The sequence below is a fragment of the Falco punctatus genome (assembly GCF_963210335.1).
Source record: "Falco punctatus genome assembly, contig: scaffold_275, whole genome shotgun sequence".
Lineage (NCBI taxonomy): Eukaryota > Metazoa > Chordata > Aves > Falconiformes > Falconidae > Falco > Falco punctatus.
This window is the reverse complement of record NW_027660118.1, coordinates 1-24810: the sequence shown is the minus strand read 5'-3', so window position 1 is coordinate 24810 and position 24810 is coordinate 1. Positions and strand designations below refer to the sequence as shown.

Here is a 24810-nt window from a genome sequence, read left to right as displayed (position 1 = left end):
GTCCACTCACGCCACCGGTCCCCTCAGGCCACTGGTCCTCACAGACTGGTCCCCTCAGGCCACTGGTCCTCACAGACTGGTCCCCTCAGGCCACCGGTCCCCTTAGGCCACTGGTCCCCTCAGGCCACTGGTCCCCACAGACTGGTCCTCTCAGGCCACCGGTCCCTTTCAGGCCACTGGTCCCCTCAGGCCATCAGTCCCATTAGGCTACTGGTCCCCTCAGGCCACTGGTCCTCTCAGACTGGGCCCCTCAGGCCGCTGGTCCCCTCAGGCCATCAGTCCCATTAGGCTATTGGTCCCCTCAGGCCGCTGGTCCCCTCAGGCCATCAGTCCCATTAGGCTACTGGTCCCATTAGGCTATTGGTCCCCTCAGGCCACTGGTCCCCTCAGGCCATCAGTTCCATTAGGCTACTGGTCCCCTCAGGCCGCTGGTCCCCTCCCTCAGGCCACCAGCCCCCTGAGGCCACCAGTCCCCTCAGCCCGCCCCCCCATCCCTGCTCCCCCCCCGGCCCCGCCCTCCCCTCCCTCCCCGCGCCGCTCCCCGCTCCCGCCGCAGGGTGGCGCCCCTCCCTCCCGCGCCTGCGCCGCCCCTCCCTCCACGTCACCCCCTCCTCCCTCCCCCATTGGCCACTGCCCCCTCTCACGTGGCCACTCGCCCCGCCCCTTCCCCCGCCCCCCCTCCCCCCGCGCCCCCCGCCGGCGGCGGCTCCGCCCCCCGCGCTGCAGTCTGGCTCCCGCCGCACCGCGCAGCGCACGGCGGCCAGGCCGCGGGCCCGGGCCGCAGCGACCACCGCCGGCAGCCCCCTCCCCCCTCCCCGGCCCGCCCCCCCCCCCGCCCCGCCGCCTCACCCCGCCGCCGCCAGGCCCTCCCGGTAGGAACCGCGCCGGGGCCCCCCCTCCCCAAGGGCGGCGGGGGGGGCGAGGCGGGCCCGGGGGGGGGCGGGCCCGGGTGGCCGGGCCGCGGAGGAGGGTGGGTAGGCCCTGGGGGAGGGGGTCCGTGTGTGTGTGGGGGCGACCCAACCCCCTTACCCTCCTTCCCTCCCTCCCCGCCGGCCCATTGTGCTGTGGAGACAAAATGGCGGCGGGCGGCCCTGGGGCCGGGGGTGAGTGAGGGGAGGGCTGGGGAGGGGGCTCGGCCTTGTGGGAGAGGGGGGGGCCGCGCCTCATCGCCCCCTCCCCCCCCTCCCCCCCAGCCCCCCCCCGCCCTCCAGCCGCTCCTCAGGGTGTGGGGAGGGGGTCGCGGCTCGCCGGAGGGGGGTCGCGCTGTGTGCGCCCCCCCCCCTCCCCATTTCCCGCTGCTTTGTTCTCGCCGAGCTTAAAAATGGCGGCGGCGCCCCCCACCCCCACCCCCCACGCGTGGGTGCGGGGAGAGGTTGGGCCCTTGGGGGGTCGCGCCTCCCCCCTCTCCCCATATGGTGGCCCCACGGGCTGTGGGGGGAGGGGGGCGTGCAGGGAGGGGGGGCACCACCCACCCCCCCTTTTTTGGTGGGGATGGGACCCCCGACTCCCCTCTGCAGGGTTTATCCCGCCCCCCCGCCCCCCCCCCCCCCCCAGCCCGTTATATCGGCCGCCGGCTTATGGATGCTTCAGAAAAAGAGGAAAAATAACAAATAAGAGCCTGCCGCCCCGCTGCTCGGCGAGACCCCCGGCTCGCCCCCGCCGCCCCCTCGGTGGGGCAGGCACCTTGTGGGGGGGGGCGAGATGCTCTCGCTGCCCCCAGACCCGCAGGAGCATCCCTGCGAGGGGGGGGCCGCTGCCCTGGCGGTACGGCTTTGCCACCCTCCCATCCAGGTAGGACAGGCTACAAACACCCCCCCGCCCCACCCCCACCCCCCAAAACCCACCGATTCTCACTCAAAACGTAGAAGCTTCCCCAAAACGGGACGCGCTTCTCCCTGTGCCTTCAGCAGCCAGGGCAGGAGCGCCGACCTCTTGCGTTCCTCTGTCGTTCCTCTGCACCCCCTTCCCCAAACACGGGGTTCGGGGAGGCTGTTCCCACCCTTGGAGGGCTGGAATCCAGCGGAAAGTTTCTGGGAGAAACCAAGCGGGTGGTGGAAGCGGTAGGACGAGGAGAGCGGAGCAGGCCAGGCTTCAGGCAGTGGTGGAATCTCAAAAGTTTCTCCTTTTTCCCAGATTTTGAGCGACGAGCGGCGTGCGGTGGAGCGTGTTCATGCTTTTTTTTAACTTCTCCTGTGGTTCTTTCCCCCCCCCCCCCAAGAGGCGCGAATCCTGTGATGCTGCAGCATCAGCTCCTGGGTTCTCGCTGGAAACAAATTCCAGTGGTCCCAAGAAGAGCGCTCGCCGCCGTCCGTAGGAATTGCAGGAGCTGGGGCTCCCGTGGCGCAGGCTGCTGTAGGGACAACTGCCTCGCTAGGCTGGATTTCAACTGCTTCTTACCTTGCTTGGAGGAAATTTTAAGGGAGGGTTAAGAAAAATAACCGCGTACAGCGCGTACAGGTTCCTGGGGATCCGGTCCCGAGCAGGAGCGGATCGGGAGCCTGGCACCCGCAAGCACGAGAAGCTGCCTCGTGCCTTCTCGCAGGTAACTTGGGAGTAATTCTCCCTGCTCGGCGGGTGCTAACCTCTGGGTTTGATTGCGATTAAATCCGGAGTTGTAACCCCACCGAAATCATCCTGTGCGTAAATATTTGCAGGGTGGGCAGCGGAGGCGTTGCTGGGCCGTGGAATACCAAGGCCGTAGGACACGGGAGCCCGTGCAGCGCCGGCAGCTCGAGGGAACGAGTTTTCCCAACTTTATCCTAGAAAATTCATCGGGTCGCGCGTCCCAGCTCTGTCTGTAAAGCAAAGTGTCCCAGCAGGGTCCCAATTCCTGCCCTTCGCCTTGCCTCGTAGAGGGGTAACGGCGTTACTTCAGCAAAGCGCTGAGTATTTGGGCAGTTAATCAGCTTTTTTATTATTATTCCAGTACCCTGGATAATTTCTATTCAAACCGGCCAGGCTTACTCGCAGTTTGTGTCATCTGTAAAGCGTAAAATTGAAAACATCGGGTTTGCGAGCGGGAGGTAGCGATGACCGGCAAGGCCGGGAACGGGCCGGCTCGCGGCGTGTTCTGGTGGGGGGGGGGAAAAAAAAAGCAAAAGCGAGTGTCGCTCCGGTCTCATTCCCGGTGAAACTCATCTGCCGTGGAAGGACTCCCGGGAAAACGGGGCTTCGGTCGTGAGCTCTGGAGGAATCGTGGCGCGGTTGACGTTCGCTGGCCGTGTTCCCGAAAGCCGGAGTTACCAGGCGGTGCGGAGGTGCGCTCGGTTGTACCGTGGTGGTGACCCTCATCATCGTCAGGCGCCGAGGCTCTTCCTTTGCCTCCCTCCTGCTTGGCAATTCTCTGCGGTGCCACAAAACACCAGGACCGCGGCTGCCCCTGCGCGGCTTCGCTTGGAGGGAGAGCGAGCGGTTTATTAAATAACTTTGGTCAAATTAACGCCCGTCGGGCGCGTGACCGTAGGTTCTGACGCTAACGGCGCGGGAAACGGCGTTACCGGTGCCGAAAAAGCCGATCCCGGTGGGTTGAGGTGGCGTCTTGAACCCCTCGCCGGGTTCTTGGTGGACGTCGATGCTCTTGCCTCCCGAGAAAGTAAGTCAAGAGACTCGGCGGCAGCTACTGGGCTCGTCTCGGTCCTAATTAGAAGCGGGCTTGTTTACTCCGGGGCCAAATTTCGGGGTGAGAAGCGGCACGTGGCCGAGAGATCTTTACGAGGAGCTGAGGAGGGTGAATGAAAACCATCGCCACGCCACGCCAGCCTGGTTCTCCTGGCCCCCTGGGCCGGGGTTCTCCTGGCCCCCTCGGTTCTGCACCTCATGGAATTATATTTTCCCGGTGCCGGCTGCTCCAGCGTGCGCGTTACCTTCGATCCGCTTTGGTTTAGAACCAGGAGCTTTGGAAAAACCCACTTTTGCTGGCAAAGCCTTTGGGGAGGAAGGAGCTGAGATAAGAGATTTATGGCCACGAGTGAGAAGTAGGAGGGAAAATGGGCCCAGGTCGTCGCGTCTCGGGGAGGTGGCGTGGCGGAACGGCTCGAAGGGTTTGCCTGGTGCGCTGACACGCGGCTGCGGGACACGCGGGGCTGCAGCCCTTACCCTGGGTGCTTAACCCAGCTCTGAAGAATCATCCGCGGAGTCCTCAGGAGCAGAAAACGAGGCTTTCACTAACGACTTTGCCTACTTCTAATGATGGTTCTTGCGTCCAGTTCTCGTCGCCGGTCCCGCGCGCGCTCGGCGGGCGGGCTGCGGGGACGGAGCGTCGCTCACCGGCTTTCCTTTGCTTTCAGATCACGGAGGAGCGCGGGACTGGTACGGTCTTTTTGGTGGAAGAATCTAAATAAGCCCATTTGGAAGGCTTGGGCGGACGTTGAGAAGCCAAAATGGTGAGGAGCGGGAGGTCGCGGGCTGGCGAGGTCGGTCGCCGTTGTGCGGTGCGCTCTAAAATTGTCCCGAATTCCCTTTCCAGCGACCCATGCGTATTTTTGTGAACGACGACCGCCACGTGATGGCCAAGCACTCGGCCGTTTACCCGACGCAGGAGGAGCTGGAGGCCGTTCAGAACATGGTCTCCCACACGGAGCGAGCCCTCAAGGCTGTGTCCGACTGGATCGACGAGCAGGAAAAAGTCGGTGGGGAACAGCCAGAAACAGAGTCCATGGAGACGGCGGCCGATGAGGAAAACAAGGAAGGGGGGTAAGGAGCGCCAGGCGACAAAGGGCGCTGTCGGGCGTCGCGGTCCTTTGCGCTTTGATGAGTAAAAACCCGCTCGCCAAAGGTGTAAAAAAGTCCTTTTCCCTGGCCGTGGAATTTGGGGAAATTGGGAATTTCAGGGGAATGGCGACTTTTCCTGGGTGGGTGTAGCAAATCCCACAGCGGGGTGGGGAGGGGGGGCGTGTGGCACGTAATCCTTAGGGATCCCTCCCCTGCGGATCCGCTTGGGGCTCGGGTGGCTTTGGTGGCCTCGCAGCCGCGGTGACGGTGGCCCCTCCGCTTGCAGGGATCAGAAGGCCACGGAGCAGTTGACGAGGACCCTGCGCGGGGTGATGCGCGTGGGGCTGGTAGCCAAAGGCTTGTTGCTGAAGGGGGACTTGGATCTCGAGCTGGTTCTTTTGTGCAAAGATAAACCCACCACGGATCTCCTGGAGAAAGTAGCTGACAATCTCGGAGTACAACTTGCTGTGAGTAAAAACCTCCCGCCCGTAAAACCTTCCCAGGTTCGCTGGCGCTTGTTACGGAGCGAGCAGAATTGATTTTTTTTTAAAAAAAAACAAACAGGTGTTTTTAAAGTGTATTTTAAAATAATAATAATAATAAAAAAAGACACCGATGCCACTGATTTTGATACCCTTTTTCCGTCTCTTTGGAAAAATAATTTTTGTCGGTGTGTTGCTTTGGATTTGCCGTGTTCCGTGGATTTCTCTCTCGTAGCCAGAGCGTCGCTGGGCTACGTGCCCCATCGCTCGGGGGCGAGCCGGGCCTTTGCTAAACGGCACGGTTCTCTTGCAGGCGATCACCGAAGACAAATACGAAATAATCCAGTCGGTTGGCGATGCCGCTATTGTCATTAAGAACACGAAAGAGCCGCCGTTGACGCTGACCATCCACTTGACGTCGCCCGTAGTCAGAGAAGAAATGGAAAAACAGTTAGCTGGAGGTACGGAAGGCTGGAACCGGCTGACAGCCGGCTGGAAACCCGTACGTTTCCGTGGCTAATTCCACGGGTAAAGCGTGCTCTTCAGTTTCAGCCGAAGCGGCGATCGTTATTTTCGCGTAAATTCAAAATTCAGTAAGGCGACGGCCAACCTCATGACATCACGGTTACGGTTTATTTGGCCTGAGCTTCCGAAACTGAGTAGCACCTTTCAGATGGTATTTTGCTCTTTTTTTTAATTTGTTTTTTTAATCTTTTTTTTTTTTATTACTGTTATTTTTTTTTTCCACTTGGGCCTTGAGTTCACTAATACGTCATCTCGTTGTATTAATCTCGTTTTGTACCCAGCCATGTGAGTGGCCTGCACAGTGACGTAAAAATATAAACCGGATACATTTTTTCAAAAAAAAAAAAAAACCCAAAAAAACACACCAAAAATAAAACAAAAACCTCGAAGGCTTCTTGTTAAATGACTTGCATGTACATGAAATTGGATGTGCCGGGCAGTTTGTGTTGCAGCAAGAATGATAGGTGCTCTGGGTCTGTTTTATCCGCTTAAAAAGTTCCGAATGCCAGGAAGCGATGCAGAGTTTTGGATAAAGTTAGCTTCTCCCTCCGCTCTCCTGTTAATTCCCTTGGGAATTAAAAATTGGCAGGCGGTTTGGTGGTTTTGGTGCTTGGATTGCGACGGGTCCCGTGTCGGAGGCACGGCGCTGTCGCCTCGGCGGCTTCCAGCCGCTGGCTCTGTGCACTAGCCTTATCTAAAACCCTGGTCTTCAGAAACTTTGGAGCTTTTTTTTTTTATATATTTTTCAAAGAATATTACTATTTTTTTTTCCCCCCCCTCGAACCATATCTTCAGTTTTGCTGCAGCACAGACTGGAAGGTATCTTTGTGCTCTCTTGACTTGTCTATGGTTTTGATATCTGACCTCGTCTACCAAGCCTTCTAGTTTGTCAATTTTAGGGACGCTGGACCTTTGACCAACAGGACGCTCTCTGTCACGGGTTGGGGCCAAGGCAGGCAACCCTTCCGGGCGGAGGGGGTTCCCTTGATCCTCCCAAAGCTCCCCCCCCACCCCCCAAACCCCCCAAAACTCCTCCGCTAAAGCTGCGCTCTGAACGCCGGAGCGGGGAATGATTTCAAAACCTCCCTTCCTCCATCACCGGCCTTGTGCGAGCCGTAAAGGATTCCCATCCCGTTCCACGCCCCGGCTCCTCCTCCAGAGCAGATTATTGCTCCGTCTCCCGTTAATTGACCTTGTCCCCCGCCCCCTCTGCAGTTTTAATTTCCGAAGCGAGGCCGTTAGGCGAGCGCACTGCAGACCCCAGCCTTCCCGGGTACGGGATGTAGATCAGGATCTTTTGGGAGCCTCAGCTGCCCGTTAGGAAGCTGCCTCGTCCCCTCGCCGCCTGACAGAACCCCCTTGGTCAAACTGTGCCTTGTCTTCTTATTCCATCCACGAATAGAAACGCTATCAGTCAACGACTCCCCGGACGTTCTGGACAGGCAGAAATGCCTTGCTGCCTTGGCGTCACTGCGACACGCCAAGTGGTTCCAGGTTTGCATTTTGTTCTTATATTTGTCTTTAAGTAGAAAATTCGTAAAAGTATTAAGGGGCTGACTAATTTTTTTTTTTTTTTTTTTTTTATATATATATATTTAAAATACTTTTAACGGCGGATGGTAACTAGATGTGCTGAACTTAGCGTCTGTCGGCGGTACAGTCGCTAAAGAGGCACTTAAGCGAATTAAACGTTCGGAAGGAACCTTTTTTATTTTTTTTTAAAGGGTGGACGCAGAGCTGCTGCTTTGTGTCAAGAGTAACGTTGCACTTTGGTACGCGACCATTGCAAAGCCGTAAGATGGTAACGCGACATACCGCTTACCCTTGACAAAGTAGCACCGCAAAAAAAACGAATTTCTCCGCGAGCCGGCAGTCCGGGGGTGCCGTGTTGAACGCCCGCCCCGCTTCTGCTTCTTTTCCTAGGCCAGGGCGAACGGGCTGAAGTCGTGTGTCATAGTGATACGAGTGCTGCGAGACCTGTGTACTCGGGTTCCTACGTGGGCGCCGCTGAGAGGATGGGTAATTTCCTTTTTTTTTTTTTTTTTTTTTTTTTTTTGTGGGTTTTTTCCTTTCATTTTTCCGCTCTCGGTGCCGCTGCTCCGTCCCCTGCCATCAGCTGGTAGACACGGGTGGCGTGAGGAATATTTTCTGCCCCGAAAAGACACGCGAGCGGCTGGCTGGGATGTAAACGCCTCGATGGGTTTTGCGGTTCTCGACGTTGTAAATCCTTGAGTTGAATTTGCAGCAGCTTCCAGCCGTCCCCGCAGGCGCGTCTCTCACTTCCAAACCGTCTTTTTTTCAGCCTCTAGAGCTGCTGTGCGAGAAATCCATCGGGACGGCCAACAGACCCATGGGCGCCGGCGAGGCGCTGCGGAGGGTTCTGGAATGCCTCGCCTCGGGAATCGTTATGCCAGGTTAGGTGGTTCTCTGCATTTACATTTCAAAGCGAAGCCGAAACGAGAGACGGGGTTGAAGCTCAGAGGCGCGGTTACCTGGCCTTAGCGTTGGAGAAATCCCCGGTGGCGCGCGCGGGGCTCAAGGTTCGGAGCTCGGAAAAGCCCCCCCAGCACACACGGGTACTACAGTACCTCGCTGTTCCTTAGGGCACGTCTGTTCAGAGCTACGGACCCATGATTTAAGAAAAAAAAAAAAAAAACAAACCAAAAACCAAAAAAAAAAAAAACCCAAAACCAACCCTGTAGAGCGAGGTGCCAGTTTTCTCCGAGCGTAAAATTGGTTTCCTGAGCGGTGGCGACCAGCTTCGCCGCTCCTAGTACGTGTAAATTAGCCCAGGCCAGTTTCAGAATGTTGGACGTTGGATGGATCGTGTCGGTCCGTGTTCTTCGAGAGATGAGTGTTGATTGATGCCAAGGGAATACTTAGTTTAGTTTCTTTAGAAACACCAGGATAATTCTCTGCATATCTTCCTTGTTTCCTGCCTTCAGATGGTTCTGGTATTTATGATCCTTGTGAAAAAGAAGCCACTGATGCTATTGGGCATCTAGACAGACAACAAAGGGAAGATATCACACAGAGTGCTCAGGTATAGTTTTGACTACAGATGTTACGAAAACTTCACCAGTCCCACTGCCTCTGAACTCCCGTATTGGTTAACGGTAGAATAGTCGCCTCACGGAGGTCGGTGTTAACTTTTTTAATACCCAGTCCAGTAAAAGCGATACGAATGGGTCCCGCACCGCTAAGGAATTTTGTAGCTTGGCCAACCAGAAGCAAAGTTACCAGGTTTTAAATAGTGACCTCCTGCCGTGACCCGTGTTTTTTGGGTCCAACTTGGCAAAATTCAGAGAGTCCTATTTAAACCGATGAGGATTTTTCTGTGTAGGGGTGGGTAGAATGTTCCTGTCTGAAACTGTGCAGGGAACGGAGATCGGCGCGGCCGCTTGCGCCTCCCAGTAACACACGTTTCATCTTTCTAGCACGCTCTGAGACTCGCTGCTTTTGGCCAGCTCCACAAAGTCTTGGGGATGGATCCCCTACCTTCCAAAATGCCCAAGAAACCAAAGAACGAAAACCCTGTTGACTATACGGGTAGGTACTTGCTGGGGAAGAAAACCCACTGAAAAAACAAAAAACAAAAAACAAACAACCAACCAAAAAAAAACCCAACAAAACACCCAGCTCACGCGGCGAAAGGCTTTTGCTGGAAACCAGAAGGCTTAGGTGGTTTTTCTAACCGTCGTTACAGTCCAGATCCCTCCCAGCACGACGTACGCCGTCACCCCCATGAAGCGTCCGATGGAGGAAGACGGAGAGGAGAAATCGCCCAGCAAAAAGAAAAAGAAGATTCAGAAAAAAGGTATTGAGTTAACGAGAGGTAGGTACAAAGGGCGGCCCGGGGGCTGTTGGCAGGTGGGGGGGGGGGGGGGGGGGCAGGTTGTGGATTTGCTCCGGTGGGCATTGGGCCTGGGGATGACGGGGGCTGTGGGTTTTAAAGCAAAACCTGAATGCCCTCGGATTTTGACGTAAATCCTCGCAAGGAGGAAAAACCGAGATCAGAACTTGTCTGAAATGGCTTGTGCTGCTTGGAGAGAGGTGAAAACATCCGCCAACTTTTGTTTGGGGTTTTTTTTTTTTGTTTCTTTTTTTTTTTTGGTTTGTTTTTTTTTTTTTTTCCCCCCTTTCTCTCGATTCAGAGGAAAAACTCGAACCTCCCCAGGCCATGAACGCGCTGATGAAACTAAACCAGTTAAAACCTGGGCTCCAGTACAAACTGGTCTCTCAGACCGGCCCCGTTCACGCTCCTATCTTTACGATGTCTGTGGAAATCGACGGCAGCACGTTTGAGGCGTCGGGACCTTCTAAAAAGACGGCCAAATTGCACGTGGCGGTGAAGGTAAGAGCCGCCTGGGTCGGTTCGCTGCCGCGGGGCGCTCGGGGGGGAGACGGTTCCACCGCTGACATCTCCAGAGGGCAACCAGAGGGTGCCGAGGGCTGGTCACCGCTGCCGAACGCGGAAAAATGTCATCAGCCCTTCGGGGCAGGCAAGGGGGGGAGTTGAGTGCCGAGGCGGCGTGGGCACCGCGTGGCCTCTGCACCCTGCCCGGCGCTGGAGCAGGGTCAGCAAGAGGATTCACGAGAACATTCTGGAGGTTTTGCCCTCAAAACAGGGCGGGCACGCGCCAGCGGCTCGTCGAGACGAGGGCTCTTCACCCACTTCTCCGACTCTTCTTCTTCCAGGTCTTGCAAGACATGGGTTTGCCCACGGGGGTGGAGGGCAAAGAGTCTGGGAAAGGAGACGAATCGGCGGAGGAGACGGAACAGAAACCGGTCGTCGTCACCGCTCCTCCGCCTGTAGTAGAAACCGTCTCGACGCCCACTGCTGCGTCCCCCCCCGCAGATCAGACCCCGGAGGTGAGCGTGGGGGAAGAGGGGAGAGGGGCCACCCCGAGCCATTGGGCTGGGAGGGGGTCTTGCAGGGGCCGGGGGGTCATAGGGCTGGGATGGTCTCGCAGGGCCAGGTTGGGTCGGGGTCTCGCAGGGCCGAGATGGGGGGTCGCAGTGTGGGGGTGGGGTTGCAGGGCTGGGCTGGGGGGTCATAGGACCGGGCTGGGGGGGGGTCTCAGGGCCGGGCTTGGGGGGTCTCAGGGCGCCATGGCAAGCGCCTTCGAGCCGTGGCGATGCGCCGTGCGCTCCCCTTACCGTCATGGTGAGGATTTAGGAGCGCGAAGACGCCGGGCGAGCTTGTGCCGAGCCAAGGCGGTTTCAAAGTGACACGTTTCGGAAGCCACTTGGGGGGCTGTGGAGGGTCTTTCTTGGCGTTTCATCGCCCCCTCCTCCACTTCCAGAACGTGAAACAGCAGGGACCAATTCTGACGAAGCACGGCAAGAACCCCGTGATGGAGCTGAACGAGAAGAGGCGCGGGCTGAAGTACGAACTGATTTCGGAAACGGGCGGCAGCCACGACAAGCGCTTTGTGATGGAGGTGAGGCGGCTTCTGGTCCTTTCTCCCCCGCTGTGCCTTCATCCCAGCGCGGGCATCTCAAACTTCCAAGCCTAAAAGAAGAGTCCAAAAATTATGAAAGGGCAGAATGGGTTTGGGTTGGAAGGGATTTGGGGAAGTTTAGCTGGCGGGGGTGGGATGTTTTCCCTGGAGCAGGCTGCTCAATGCCCCGTCCGCCCTGACCTTGAACTCTTCCGACCCATGGGATTGTCTGTGGGCATGAAAAATAATTAAAAAAAAAAAGGAAAAACCAAATGAAACCAAGAAGAAAGAAAGGGGAAAAGCCAAACGAGACCCAAAAGAGAGGAAGGGGAAAAGCCAAACGAGACCCAAAAGAGAGGAAGGGGAAAAGCCAAACGAGACCCAAAAGAGAGGAAGGGGAAAAGCCAAACGAGACCCAAAAGAAATGTTGATTTTTCCAAGCGGTGGCTTCTGTCCCTGCCCTCCCCGCTCACGTGCCCTGATTCCATCCCGTTCAAAGGTGGAGGTGGACGGGCAGAAATTCCAAGGAGCCGGATCAAATAAAAAGGTGGCAAAAGCCTATGCGGCTCTGGCTGCGCTGGAGAAGTTGTTCCCGGACGCTCCCGTTGCCATCGAGCAAAACAAGAAGAAGAGAGCGCCGGTGCCGGCTAGGGGGGGCCCCAAGTTTGCGGTGAAAGTAAGTCCGGCGGCGGTTCGGGCACTGCTCCCGGTGTGGGATCCCTTTTGGGGGGAGGGGAGGAGGGAATTGTGGGGGTGGGGACCCAGGGTCTCCTCCCGGGCTTGCGAGCAGCCACCCCCTGCCGGTCTGGGAGAAAACACGCTCCGTTTTCTGGAGACGGCCCTTCTGGAGGCGCGCGGCGCCCCGAAGGTGCCTTCCCCCCCCCGGGGGGTTGCAGTGGCGCGGTTGGGAGCCGGGTGACACGTCTCTCTCCCTCTTTTCCCCCTCCCCCCCCCCCCCCCCCATCAGCAGCACAACCCCGGCTTCGGGATGGGCGGCCCCATGCACAACGAGGTGCCCCCGCCGCCCAACATGCGCGGCCGCGGCAGAGGTGGCAACATCCGAGGCCGCGGCAGAGGCAGGGGCGGCTTCGGCGGCAACCACGGCGGCTACATGAATGCAGGTGAGGTGCTGCCGGCGCCCAGCCGAGCGCCCCGAGCCCTGGTGAGCTGGCTTTGGCCTCGGTTTCCTTTTTTATTGAAATAATTTTTCTTCTCCTCTAGGCGCTGGGTACGGCAGCTACGGTTACGGCGGCAATTCGGCGACGGCGGGCTACAGTAAGTCCTTTGGCTTTTGTTCTTTTTCTCTCGTCTTTCCGTGGCGAAACCCGTCGATCTGCTGGGAGCGTGAAACTCCGACTGGGTCGCCCCGCGCGTACCTGGGAGCCCCTTTACGGGGTCCTCTTGAATTTTTCGATTTCCTTAGTAGTATTTTTTTTTTTTTTTTTTTTTTTTGGTTTTTTTGAACGAGAAGTTAAGGCAAGGCGGTTCGTGTACTCGTTAAAAAGTTAAAAGCGCGCATCCAGGTGACTTCACGTTTCCTCGAAAACCGTGACTCTTTTAAATTTCTCTGCTTTAAGCCACGTGAAGCTATCGGCCACGCTTTTGATTGTGACTTTTCCTGAAAACACCCAGCGATTGGTCTTGAGAAGGCGCCTTCCTTGGGGGGTGACAGGAGCAGAGAAATCTAAAACGCGACTTGCAAATGTGGCGCATTCTGCCATCTTCAAAAGAATTCTAATTTTTCTTCTCTGCTCTGTCTCCCCCTTTTGTAGGTGACTTTTTCACAGACTGCTACGGCTATCATGATTTTGGGTCTTCCTAGAGCATCTAAAAAGTATTGCACAAAACAAAAACAAAAACAAAAAAAACAAAACAGCTTTTTACTCCAATTTTCTCCAACTCCAACCCCCAAAGTGTCCGTGCCGTGTCCCCTCAACAGTGGCTTTTCACCGCAGCTTGTCTGAAACTCTCTTAGCCTGCAGAACTTAAGACAGTGGCAGTTTTTATTGTGATTTGCCTTTGAACTTGGTCGTATCGATGTACACAACGGGGGGAACCGATTACCCGGGACCGTTTTTTGTGCAACTTGGCACAAATTTCCAAGCCGGCTCCGTTCAGCATAAAGGCAAAAAAAAAACAAACAAAAAAGACCCCACAAAGCCCAGCCTTGCTTTTTTTATGGAAAGCATTACTTTATTTTTAAAGAAGTGTTTTAAACCGACCTTTGTCTTAATTTACAGCAGGTTTTGTACAAAATTTGAGCCTTTTAATAAATCCCAGCTGTTGGGTACACGCCTCTCGATATTGGGAAGACTTTTCAACATCTCTGAATCTAGTACGGCCCAGCTCCTCTTTTTTTAAAGCATGCCGAATGTTTGACTTGTACGTGGACTCGTGTGTGCCGAAATTTAACCCTACGTCCTTTGTAACACGCTGGTGGATGAACGTGGAGGGCCGGGACGTGTTGTGGCTGGTAGCTAGCGTACCCTCCGAGGTATTGTAACCGTGCTTCCGATCCTGATCCAATAAATAATCCAGGCTTTAGGGGTTAGCGTCAAACACAACCGCTGGGAACGCCTGGAGTCCTTGCTGAACGTGACCCACGGGCTCGCTGGAGCTGAGCCTCGAGGGCTGACGGCAAAGCGCCGGCGCCGCCAAACCCTCGTCGCCTCCCCGGAGCGCTTAAACCACCCGCTGAACTCCAACTCCGGGGAGTAACGGCGCAGTTGGGCCCGAGGCTCCGGATTCCGAGCGTTCGGCCCTTTCTTCTTGCCACAAGATTTGGGGGGTGGTGGTGGTGGTGGGTTTAAAAGTGCGTTTTCTTTGTCACCGTTCCGGGCTGCGCCGTGCCGCGGGTTGGACTTGGGGGGCTCAACAGCATTGGGGTTAACTCGGTAATGAAATTGGCAAAACTAAAAAAAAAAAAAAACAAAAAAACCCAAACAAACAAAAAAAACCCCCACAAAACTCTTGAGCTACCAAGCGCGTTTAAAGGAAAAAAAGTCCAAGCTGTTTAGCAGGTAATTAATAATAAAGCCAGCCAGATTATATTTTAGAAAGGTATTGCTGGAGATAAATGAGGTTTTATACAAGGGAGGACATCCTGTCCTGAAGGAGGTGGGGATGCTGCCCGTCCTTGGGCGCCTGCTCTGCCCGTCCTCAAGCATCTCTGCGTCCTTGGGCACCTGCCCGTCCTTAGGCACCCGCCTGGCCTGTCCCTAAGCATCTGCCTGTCCTTGGGCATCTGCCTGTCCTTAATCACCTGCCTGTCCTTAGCCCTTAGGCATCTGTGCATCCTTGGGCGCTTGCCCGTCCTTAATCGCCTGCCCGTCCTTAGTCCTTAGGCGCCCGCTCTGCTCGTCCCTAAGCATCTGTGCATCCTTAGGTGCCTGCCTGTCCTTAGGTCCTTGGGCTCCTGCCCATCCTTAATCGCCTGCCCGTCCTTAGTCCTTAGGCGCCCGCTCTGCCTGTCCTTAAGCATCTGTGCGTCCTTGGGCTCCTGCCCATCCTTAATCACCTGCCCATCCTTGGTCCTTAGGCGTCTGCCCTGTCTCTGGGTGCCCGCTCTGCCCATCCTTAACCATCTGTGCGTCCTTGGGCTCCTGCCCGTCCTTAATCACCTGCCTGTCCTTAGTCCTTAGGCGCCCAGTCTGCCTGTCCTTAAGCATCTGCTCATCCTTAGGTGCCTGCTCGTCCGTAGCTCCTTGGGCACCTGCCTGTCCTTGAGCACCAGCTCATCCTTAATCACCTGCTCATCCTTAGGCGCCCGCTCTGCCTGTCCTTAAGCATCTGTGCGTCCTTGGGCGCCTGCCCATCCTTAATCACCTGCCCATCCTTAGGTCCTTGGGCTCCTGCCTGTCCTTAATCACCTGCCCATCCTTGGTCCTTAGGCATCTGCCCTGTCTCTGGGCGCCTGCTCTGCCCATCCTTAACCATCTCTGTGTCCTTAGGTGCCTGCCTGTCCTTAGGTCCTTGGGCTCCTGCCCGTCCTTAATCGCCTGCCCGTCCTTAGGCGCCCGCTCTGCTTGTCCTTAAGCATCTGTGCATCCTTGGGTGCCTGCCTGTCCTTAATTGCCTGCCCATCCTTGGGCATCTGCCTGTCCTTAATCACCTGCCTGTCCTTAGCCCTTAGGCATCTGTGCATCCTTAGGTGCCTGCTCGTCCTTAGCTCCTTGGGCACCTGCCTGTCCTTGGGCACCAGCTCATCCTTAATCACCTGCTCATCCTTAGGCGCCCGCTCTGCCTGTCCTTAACCATCTGTGCATCCTTGGGTGCCTGCTCATCCTTAATCGCCTGCCCATCCTTAGTCCTTAGGCATCTGCCCTGCCCATCCTTAACCATCTGTGTGTCCTCAGGCACCTGCCCGTCCTTAATCGCCTGCCTGTCCTTAGGACCTTGGGCTCCTGCCTGTCTTTAATCGCCTGCCCGTCCTTAGTCCTTAGGCGCCCGCTCTGCCCGTCCCTAAGCATCTGTGCATCCTTGGGCGCCTGCCCGTCCTTAATTGCCTGCCCGTCCTTGGGCATCGGCCTGTCCTTAATCACCTGCCTGTCCTTAGCCCTTAGGCATCTGTGCATCCTTAGGTGCCTGCTCGTGCTTAGCTCCTTGGGCACCTGCCTGTCCTTGGGCACCAGCTCATCCTTAATCACCTGCTCATCCTTAGGCGCCCGCTCTGCCTGTCCTTAACCATCTGTGCATCCTTGGGCACCTGCCCATCCTTAATTGCTTGCCCATCCTTAGGTCCTTGGGCTCCTGCTTGTCCTTGGGCTCCTGCCTGTCCTTAGCCCTTAGGCATCTGTGCATCCTTGGGCGCCTGCCCGTCCTTAGCTCCTTGGGCTCCTGCCTGTCCTTAATGGCCTGCCCATCCTTAGGCGCCCGCTCTGCCCATCCTTAAGCATCTGTGCGTCCTTGGGCACCTGCCTGTCCTTAATCACCTGCCCATCCTTAGTCCTTAGGCATCTGCCCTGTCTCTGGGCGCCTGCTCTGCCCATCCTTAACCATCTGTGTGTCCTTAGGTCCTTGGGCGCCTGCCCGTCCTTAATTGCCTGCCCGTCCTTGGGCATCTGCCTGTCCTTAATCACCTGCCTGTCCTTAGCCCTTAGGCATCTGTGCATCCTTAGGTGCCTGCTCGTCCTTAGCTCCTTGGGCACCTGCCTGTCCTTGGGCACCAGCTCATCCTTAATCACCTGCTCATCCTTAGGCGCCCGCTCTGCCTGTCCTTAACCATCTGTGCATCCTTAATCGCCTGCCCATCCTTAGTCCTTAGGCATCTGCCCTGCCCATCCTTAACCATCTGTGTGTCCTCAGGCGCCTGCCCATCCTTAATCGCCTGCCTGTCCTTAGGACCTTGGGCTCCTGCCCGTCCTTAATCACCTGCCTGTCCTTAGTCCTTAGGCGCCCGCTCTGCCCGTCCCTAAGCATCTGTGCATCCTTGGGCGCCTGCCTGTCCTTAATGGCCTGCCCGTCCTTAGGCACCCGCTCTGCCCATCCTTAAGCATCTGTGCATCCTTGGGCACCTGCCTGTCCTTAATCACCTGCCCATCCTTGGTCCTTAGGCATCTGCCCTGTCTCTGGGCGCCTGCTCTGCCCATCCTTAACCATCTGTGGGTCCTTAGGTCCTTGGGCTCCTGCCCGTCCTTAATCGCCTGCCCGTCCTTAGTCCTTAGGCGCCCGCTCTGCCTGTCCCTAAGCATCTGTGCATCCTTGGGTGCCTGCCTGTCCTTAGGTCCTTGGGCACCTGCCTGTCCTTGAGCACCAGCTCATCCTTAATCACCTGCCCATCCTTAGGCGCCCGCTCTGCCTGTCCTTAACCATCTGTGCATCCTTGGGCACCTGCCCATCCTTAATTGCTTGCCCATCCTTAGGTCCTTGGGCTCCTGCTTGTCCTTGGGCTCCTGCCCGTCCTTAGTCCTTAGGCGTCTGCCCTGTCTTTGGGCGCCCGCTCTGCCCATCCTTAACCATCTGCGTGTCCTTAGGTGCCTGCCTGTCCTTAGGTCCTTGGCTGCCTGCCCGTCCTTGGGCACCTGCCCGTCCTTAGGTCCTTGGCCGCCTGCCCGTCCTTAGGCGCCTGCCTGTCCTTGGGCACCTGCCCGTCTTCATTGTCTGCTTGTCCTTAGGTACCTGCCCGTCCTTCTGTGCCTGCCCGTCCGGGTAACCGCCCTGGCAACTGGCTCTTTGCCATCCTCAGCTTTGATTTGGGCAAAGCCCCAGATAAGCCCCCGGCAAAGGGCGCTGGGGTTCGTAGTTAAATACGAGGCGCTGGTATGAGACGGGAATCCCAGAAACACTGACCTGGGCGGTGCTGGCCGTGCCGCCCGCCTCGGGGGGGTCCCCGCGATCCTTCCCGGCACCAAACACCACGGGGATTTTAGTGGGATGGACGGAGCAGGGCGTCACCTGGCAGAGAAATCTTTTGCTCCCCCCGTGGCACTGTTGGCCGGAGAGACGTTTATTATGGAGCATCACTGCTGCGCCGCGGAAGCAGGATCTGCGGAAAAGGAGGGGGGGGAAATAACGATGTGGCGGAAGGTCTGGCTTTAGCGCAGGGGGAGGAGGCCAGAAGCGATGAAACGGCTGAAAAATTGAAGGCGAGGGGCTGGTGGGGGCTGTGGCTCCTCACTGCACCCGCGCCGGATTTCGGAGCCAAGCTGGGATTTGACTTCACCCGGAGCCATCCCGGTGGTTCCGCATGGACCTGGGAAGCGAAGGGCACGGGATTTTACTCTTTTCCTCCTTTTTCCCTTAATTTTCCTCCCGTTTAAGGAGGCGCCGGCACATCTTGCCCTCTCCTGGGGGTGCAGCTGCCTTTCCCGAGCTGGTGCCGGTTTGCGGTTCGATCCTAGCAGCTTTTATTCCCGAAAAATCGGGATTGCACTCAGCGAGCCCGACCCCAGAGCAACTTTTCTGACACTGAGCCCGGCGTGAGGAGCGCCCCGACGTTCCGCTCGTTCCGAGAGCTTGGCCGTGGCGCTGCCGGTAAATAGAATCAAACCGGGTTCTTCTGGTGGTCGCAACCGGGAGCGTTGTGAGGCGCCGGAGGGTTTGGGTAACCTCGGGGGGAGCAGCCGCATTCGGGGGGAGCAGCCGCATTCGGAGGGAGCGGCGCATCGCTCACCGCATCACCAGCGGCTCGTTGCGTAAAGCCGCGGCGATGGCGGCATCGCCCCCCCAGTACGGGAACGGGGTTGGTTTTGTAGGAGCGGTGAAGTAACAGCCGTTAAGTTGCCGTAACGCGGATGAAAACGTCGGAGCCCCGAGGCTGGTCCTGGCCTATCGTGCCGCCCCGAGCGCTGCCGGCGCTGACGCTCTTCTTTCTGTCCAGGCCAGTTCTACAGCAACGGCGGCCACTCCAACTCGGGCAGCGGCGGCGGCGGCTCCTCCGGCTACGGCTCCTACTACCAAGGCGGCGATAACTACAACTCGCCTGTCCCTCCGAAGCACGGCGGGAAGAAGCAGCAGCACGGGGGGCAGCAGAAACCCTCCTACGGCTCGGGGTACCAGTCCCACCAGGGCCAGCAGCAGCAGTCCTACAACCAAAACCAGTACAGCAACTACGGCCCGCCGCAGGGCAAGCAGAAGGGCTACAACCACGGCCAGGGCAACTACTCCTCCTACTCCAACTCCTACAACTCGCCCGGTGGCGGCGGCTCCGACTACAACTACGAGAGTAAATTCAGTGAGTAGATTCAGTGCGTGCCCCGGGAGGGGGAGGGGAGGTGCCGGGGAGACCCGCTGGGGGGGGAGGGGGTCTTGGAGGGGGTGTAGGGTCCCTGCCCGCCCAAAGCACCCCGCCGTTCTGGGAACCGGGAGGGCATGACGTCATGGAAGGGTTTAGGTGATCCGTTACTGATCCGCTAGCCCATCCCTTAGCTGATTTATTACCTGATTTATTAGCCAATCCATTAGCCGATCTATTACCTGATCCATTAGCCGATCTATTACCTGATCTATTACTGGATTTGTTAGCCAATCCTTTACCCGATCTATGACCTGATCCATTAGCCAATCTATTACCTGATCCATTAGCCGATCTATGACCTGACCCATTAGCCGATCTATGACCTGACCCATTAGCCGATCTATTACCCGATCCATTAGCCGATCTATTACCCGATCCATTAGCCGATCTATTACCCGATCCATTAGCCCATCTATTACCTGATCCGTTAGCCGATCTATTACCTGATCCATTACCTGATGGATTAACTGATTTATTACCTGATCTGTTACTGGATTGATTACCTGATCCGTTAGCCGATCTATTTCCCGATCCGTTAGCCGATCTATTACCCGATCCGTTAGCCGATCTATTACCCGATCCGTTGGCCGATCTATTTCCCGATCCGTTAGCCGATCTGTTAGCCGATCCCTTAGCGGATCCATGAGTCGATCCATTGGCTGATCGGGCTGGATGAGATCACCCCGAGGCCGGGAAGCCCGCCGGCTGCCCCCCGAGCCCTGCTCTGACGTCGGGGGGATCCCCCGCTCCGCGTTGCCGTTTCACCGTCGGCTCTTGGCTCTCTGCGCTGGGGCTGGGCGCGCTGCTCAGCACCGATCCTGCGCTCACCGCGGCCGATCCCGCTGCCGGCCCCTCCGCGGGGGTGGGGGGGGGGGGGCTTCGGCCTGGCAGCTGCCTTGCCTGGGGCGACCCTCGGTCCTGCAGATCCGGCACCTCTGGCTGTGTGTGGTGACGGCAGAGCTACCGTGCTCCCCACGCTCACCGTGCTCACCGTGCTCGCCGTACTTGCCACGCTCACCATACTTGCCACACTCACCGTACTTGCCACGCTCACCATACTTGCCACACTCACCGTACTTGCCACGCTCACCATACTTGCCACACTCACCGTACTTGCCACGCTCACCATACTTGCCACGCTCACCATACTTGCCACGCTCACCATACTTGCCACACTCACCATACTTGCCACACTCACCGTACTTGCCACACTCACCGTACTTGCCACACTCACCGTACTTGCCACACTCACCGTACTTGCCACACTCACCGTACTTGCCACGCTCACCGTACTTGCCACGCTCACCATACTTGCCACACTCACCGTACTTGCCACACTCACCGTACTTGCCACACTCACCGTACTTGCCACGCTCACCATACTTGCCACACTCACCGTACTTGCCACACTCACCGTACTTGCCACGCTCACCATACTTGCCACACTCACCGTACTTGCCACACTCACCGTACTTGCCACACTCACCGTACTTGCCACGCTCACCATACTTGCCACACTCACCGTACTTGCCACACTCACCGTACTTGCCACACTCACCGTACTTGCCACACTCACCATACTTGCCACACTCACCGTACTTGCCACACTCACCGTGCTCACCGTACTTGCCACGCTCACCGTGCTCGCCACGCTCACCACACTCTCCCTTCCTTCACAGGTTACGGTGGCAACAGCGGCCGCGGAGGCGGAGGAAATAACTACTCGGGAGGTGCCTCCTACAACACCGGCTCGCACGGTGGCTATGGGGGAGGCTCTGGGGGCGGAGGGTCCTCGTACCAAGGTAAGCAAGGTCAGTATGCGACACGTCCCGATAGAGTATTTTTTATTTGCGAGTGGCAGCGGGTCCCGGCTCGGCGCGAAAGCTCCGGTTCTACCTTCGAATAATTAATTTTTTTATTTGAATTTTGACGCCGCCGTCGGCACTGAGCTTCTTTCCCCTTCTCCCCCTCCGCAGGTGGATATTCCTCCCAGTCCAACTACAACTCCCCCGGCTCAGGCCAAAATTACAGCGGCCCCCCCAGCTCCTACCAAGCGTCCCAAGGCGGCTACGGCAGAAACGACCACAGCATGAATTACCAGTACAGATAAAGCCGCCCCTGCTCCCCCTCCCCACGGGCGCGGGGCTTTCTTACCCCCCCGCGCTCCACCACCCTTGGAATATTCAGTTTTATCGCCTCACGGTAAACACGTTAAAAAAAAAAAAAAAAAACAAAACAAAAAAAAAAAAAGAAAACAAACAAAAAACCAAACCAACCAACCCCCCTGGCCCTCCCGTTTCCATGTTGCAGTGCTCTTTGTGATACCGGTCACTAATGGTTGAGTACCTGTAATTCCATACTTAGCTGTATTTTGGGCATCTCTGTATTTAATGGTTTGTTAGTTGCCATTACGACTTTGTCTAAATAGGATTTTTTTTTTTCCGAGTTTTTTTTTTTTTTTGGTTTGTTTTTGTTTTTTTTTTTTTTTGGAGTTCATACGATTTCCGTATCCTTTTTCTATTTAAAAATCGACGTGGCGGCGCGAATGCAGCGTGGTTTTAAATAGAGAAGGGATATGTCCTCCGTTAATGCTTTTGTGAAGTGAGTTAAACGAGCTTTTCTGTATTTTAATGCTTTAGTGTTTTCAGTTTTATAAGTGAAGATTTTATTTTAAAAACCAGTGGGAAAGAGTGGGTTTTGTATGCCTGGATCCCTCAGGCAGGACATCTGGAGTCAGCTGAATGTAGACAAATAAACACAAAACTCTTGATCTCTTGGTCTCCGAACGCGGCGTCTGACGGCGCGTGCCAGGGCTGTCGTGGCCTGCGAGAGCCTGCCCCAAAGTGGGGACGTTTGGCCCCAAAAGTGGGACGTTTGGCCCCAAAGTGGGGGTGTTTGGCCCCAAAGTGGGGGTGTTTGGCCCCAAAGTGGGGGTGTTTGGCCCCAAAAGTGGGAGCTTTGGCCCCAAAACTGGGAGGTTTGGCTCCAAAAGTGGGGACGTTTGGCCCCAAAGTGGGGGTGTTTGGCCCCAAAAGTGGGAGCTTTGGCCCCAAAAGTGGGAGGTTTGACTCCAAAGTGGGGACGTTTGGCCCCAAAGTGGGGGTGTTTGGCCTCAAAGTGGGGGTGTTTGGCCCCAAAAGTGGGAGGTTTGGCCCCAAAAGTGGGAGGTTTGGCCCAAAAGTGGGGACGTTTGGCCCAAAAGTGGGGACGCTTGGCCCCAAAATGGGGGTGTTTGGCCCCAAAAGTGGGAGGTTTGGCCCCAAAGTGGGGGTGTTTGGCCCCAAAAGTGGGACGTTTGGCCCCAAAGTGGGGACGTTTGGCCCCAAAGTAGGGGGGTTGGCCCCAAAATGGGGGTGTTTGGCCCCAAAATGGGGGTGTTTGACTCCAAAGTGGGGATGTTTTGCCCCAAAAGTGGGAGGTTTGGCCCCAAAAGTGGGGATGTTATGCGCCAAAATGGGGATGTTTCACCCCAAAAGTGGGGATGTTTCGCCCCAAAGTGGGGATGTTTTGCCCCAAAAGTGGGATATCCTGCCCCAAAAATGGGGATACCCCACCTCAAATCTGGGAATACATTGCCCTAAAATCCGAATATTCTGCCCCAACCCCCAAATATCCCGGCTCGAAAAAACACCCCAAAAAACCCCACCCCAAGCCCAGAACATTCCCTGTTTCCCCCGATTTTAACGGGTTCGGGGCGTTGGAGACCAGGCGGGTGGGACTTTGGCCAAACCGTCACCGGCGCCGCGCCGTGCCGGCTGCCAGCCCTGCGGCGGACGCGCCCGGTTCCTGGCAGAGGGTGGGGGGTGACCTTGAACCCCGAATCCCGGTGGGGATTTCCCGGTGCCGGTGAATCCGGGTGACTTCCCGGTGCCGGAGCCGCGCTGCTCCCCCCTCAACCCAAAACACCGGTCACGGCTCGGGATCCATCACCGTCACCGCGTTTGCTGGCGCGGGGTGATGGAACCGGGTGGCTCCCGCGCCCAAATCTCCCAGCACCTGCCACATCCCCCCCCCTTAGACCAACGCAGGGACCCAAAATCCCCTTTTTTTCCACCAAACCCAGCGCCAGAGCTGCATGTTGAGCTCCTCCGGGCAGTGCCGGAGCGACGCCAGCTCCGGCATCACCACCATGCTGCGGTGGTTTGGCATCGCCTCGCACCGGTGTTTTCTGGTTCGCTGCTCACCCCCAACGCCACTGGCCACCCGTTTTGGGGGGGGGTCGCCCACCGGGTGCCCCCGAGGCGCGGTGCTGGCGCTGGGAGAGACGATGCGGTCGGCGCGCTCTGGCTGGCTCTAAATTCTTTATTATAAATATTGGTTATAAGTTAAGGTGGGCGCAGCGTTACCGCCGGTGTGGTGCCGGCGCGCCGAGCCCAGCAGGCTCAGAACAACCACAAAATCAACAATTAATAATAATAATTAATAATTATGAGAAAAAAAGTGAAGCAGCTGGTCTGGCAGCTTCGGCTGCACCGGTGTGGGGGGGATGGGGGTGAGGTTTGGTGGCGTCACCGCGACCCACAGCCCAACCAAAAAGTCCCCGGTGGGTCCCGGTGGGCGCGGGCAACCCCGGCTCAGCGCCGCGGCCGCAACTCGTCCTGGCACGTGGCGTTGGGCGCGGTGAAGTGCGGCCAGATCCGGAGCAGCTCGTGCGGCTGGAAGTGATGGACCATCACCAGGCGGGAGAAGCGGCACCGCTCGTACTCGACGTGGTACATGTTGAAGACCCCCCAGGGGCTGTCGGTGACGCCGACCCCCAGCGCCCGCAGGCAGATGCCCACGAAAGCGTCTTCCATGTTGATCACCGGCAACGTTTGGGCGACGCGGTAAATTTTCCCAGCCAAATCGCCGGAGAGGACGTAGGCGGCCCCGCCGCAGTAGGGCGGGTAGGTGGCGGCGGGGTAGACCTGGCGCGGCACGTACCACTTGTAGGCTTTGCGGCGCAACGGCCCCGTGTTGCGGTAGACGTAACCGGTGATGAAATTCTTCTTGGGGGGCAGCAGGAACCGGCGCACCAGGTAGGGCAGGTTGAGGAAGACGTCGCGGTCGGCCTTGAGGACGTAGGCGGCGCCGGGGCAGTGCCTGGTGACCCACTCCATCCCCATCAGCGTCTTCAGCGTCAGGTTGTGGTAGGTGTCCCAAAAATCCTGCTGGAGGAGGTCGCGGTGCAGGTGGTTCTCCTCCTCCAGCGCCGCCCGCAGCGCCGCGCTGAACACCGGCTGCGTGCCGAGGAGGAAGAGCCGCAGGATGGAGACCCCCGGCACCGCGCTCTCGTTGCCCCACGTTTGCCGGATGGCGTGTCGGCCGGCGATGTCCGTCGGCTCCGTCGCCACCAGCAGCACCAGGAACGGCGCCCGCTCCCGGCACTTGTGGGGCTGGTTGAGGACGAAGCGGTAGGGGTGGGGGTAGGGCGGTTGCAGCGGGTGCCGGGTGGGCGCCGGGGTGACGCCGGGGGGACCCGATGCTCCGCGCCACTGGAAACCCACCCCGGGCTGGCGTGGCGGCGCGGCGGCGCTTTGGCTGGGCGCGGCGGTGGTGGCGGTGGTGGTGGCGGGGTCCTCAGCACCGCGCTGCACCCGCAGCACCAGCAGCACCAGCCATGGCAGGACGGGCAGCAGCAGCAGGCGCGGGCTCAGCTGGCGCGTCATGGCTCCGGCCGGCGCCTGCGCGAGAGACGGCGCCTCAGAGCGCGGCGGGGGCACCTGGGCTTGCGCAGCGCCCACCCAGCCGCTCGCTCAGCACCCGAAACCCACCCAGCCCCCACCCAGCCGCTCACTCAGCACCCAAAACCCACCCAGCGCCCACCCAGCCGCTCGCTCAGCACCCAAAACCCACCCAGCCCCCACCCAGCCGCTCGCTCAGCACCCATAACCCACCCAGCGCCCACCCAGCCGCTCGCTCAGCACCCATAACC

General features: G+C 57.7%; 2 protein-coding genes and 1 long non-coding RNA gene across 18 annotated transcripts; 1 reads left to right on the top strand and 2 right to left on the bottom strand.

Annotated features, from left to right (window-relative positions):
• Positions 1–727: 727 nt before the first annotated feature.
• ILF3 (interleukin enhancer binding factor 3) lies at positions 728–21666 on the top strand. Of its 10 annotated transcripts, none has more exons than XM_080411947.1 (20): positions 728–872; positions 4287–4382; positions 4466–4692; positions 4997–5177; positions 5506–5653; positions 7120–7211; positions 7641–7736; positions 8020–8131; positions 8663–8760; positions 9155–9266; positions 9424–9534; positions 9872–10071; positions 10416–10589; positions 11024–11161; positions 11661–11837; positions 12132–12282; positions 12383–12436; positions 18480–18833; positions 20576–20707; positions 20873–21666. In XM_080411947.1, exons 2-20 carry the CDS (start codon positions 4380–4382, stop codon positions 21004–21006), a joined length of 2694 nt encoding a protein of 897 aa, XP_080268073.1. In that variant the 5' UTR covers positions 728–872; positions 4287–4379; the 3' UTR covers positions 21007–21666. The 10 variants fall into 10 exon arrangements, with proteins under 10 accessions (XP_080268073.1, XP_080268072.1, XP_080268071.1 ...); XM_080411946.1 differs by having other exon boundaries at positions 12129–12282; XM_080411945.1 differs by having other exon boundaries at positions 9424–9552; positions 20576–20698.
• On the bottom strand, positions 13881–18473 carry LOC308057938. Of its 7 annotated transcripts, none has more exons than XR_013925552.1 (4): positions 15521–18473; positions 14910–15012; positions 14424–14576; positions 13881–14346 (listed from the first exon to the last, which is right to left on the bottom strand). It is a non-coding gene; the product is annotated as an uncharacterized lncRNA (long non-coding RNA). The 7 variants fall into 7 exon arrangements; XR_013925553.1 differs by having other exon boundaries at positions 13881–14305; XR_013925554.1 differs by having other exon boundaries at positions 13881–14576; positions 15521–15666; positions 15703–18473.
• Positions 21667–22106: 440 nt separating the features above from the next.
• LOC308057937 (beta-1,3-galactosyltransferase 2-like) lies at positions 22107–24799 on the bottom strand. Its single transcript, XM_080411950.1, has one exon. It carries the CDS (start codon positions 24542–24544, stop codon positions 23471–23473), a length of 1074 nt encoding a protein of 357 aa, XP_080268076.1. The 5' UTR covers positions 24545–24799; the 3' UTR covers positions 22107–23470.
• Positions 24800–24810: the final 11 nt, after the last annotated feature.

Bases quoted from the DNA above. Each gene is read 5' to 3' on its own strand.
- ILF3 (XM_080411940.1), top strand. The intron at 5,178-5,505 runs GTGAGTAAAAAC...GTTCTCTTGCAG, and splicing joins ATCTCGGAGTACAACTTGCT to GCGATCACCGAAGACAAATA. The intron at 11,838-12,128 runs GTAAGTCCGGCG...CCCCCCCATCAG, and splicing joins GCCCCAAGTTTGCGGTGAAA to CAGCACAACCCCGGCTTCGG.
- LOC308057937 (XM_080411950.1), bottom strand. From the start codon at position 24,544: ATGACGCGCCAGCTGAGCCCGCGCCTGCTGCTGCTGCCCGTCCTGCCA.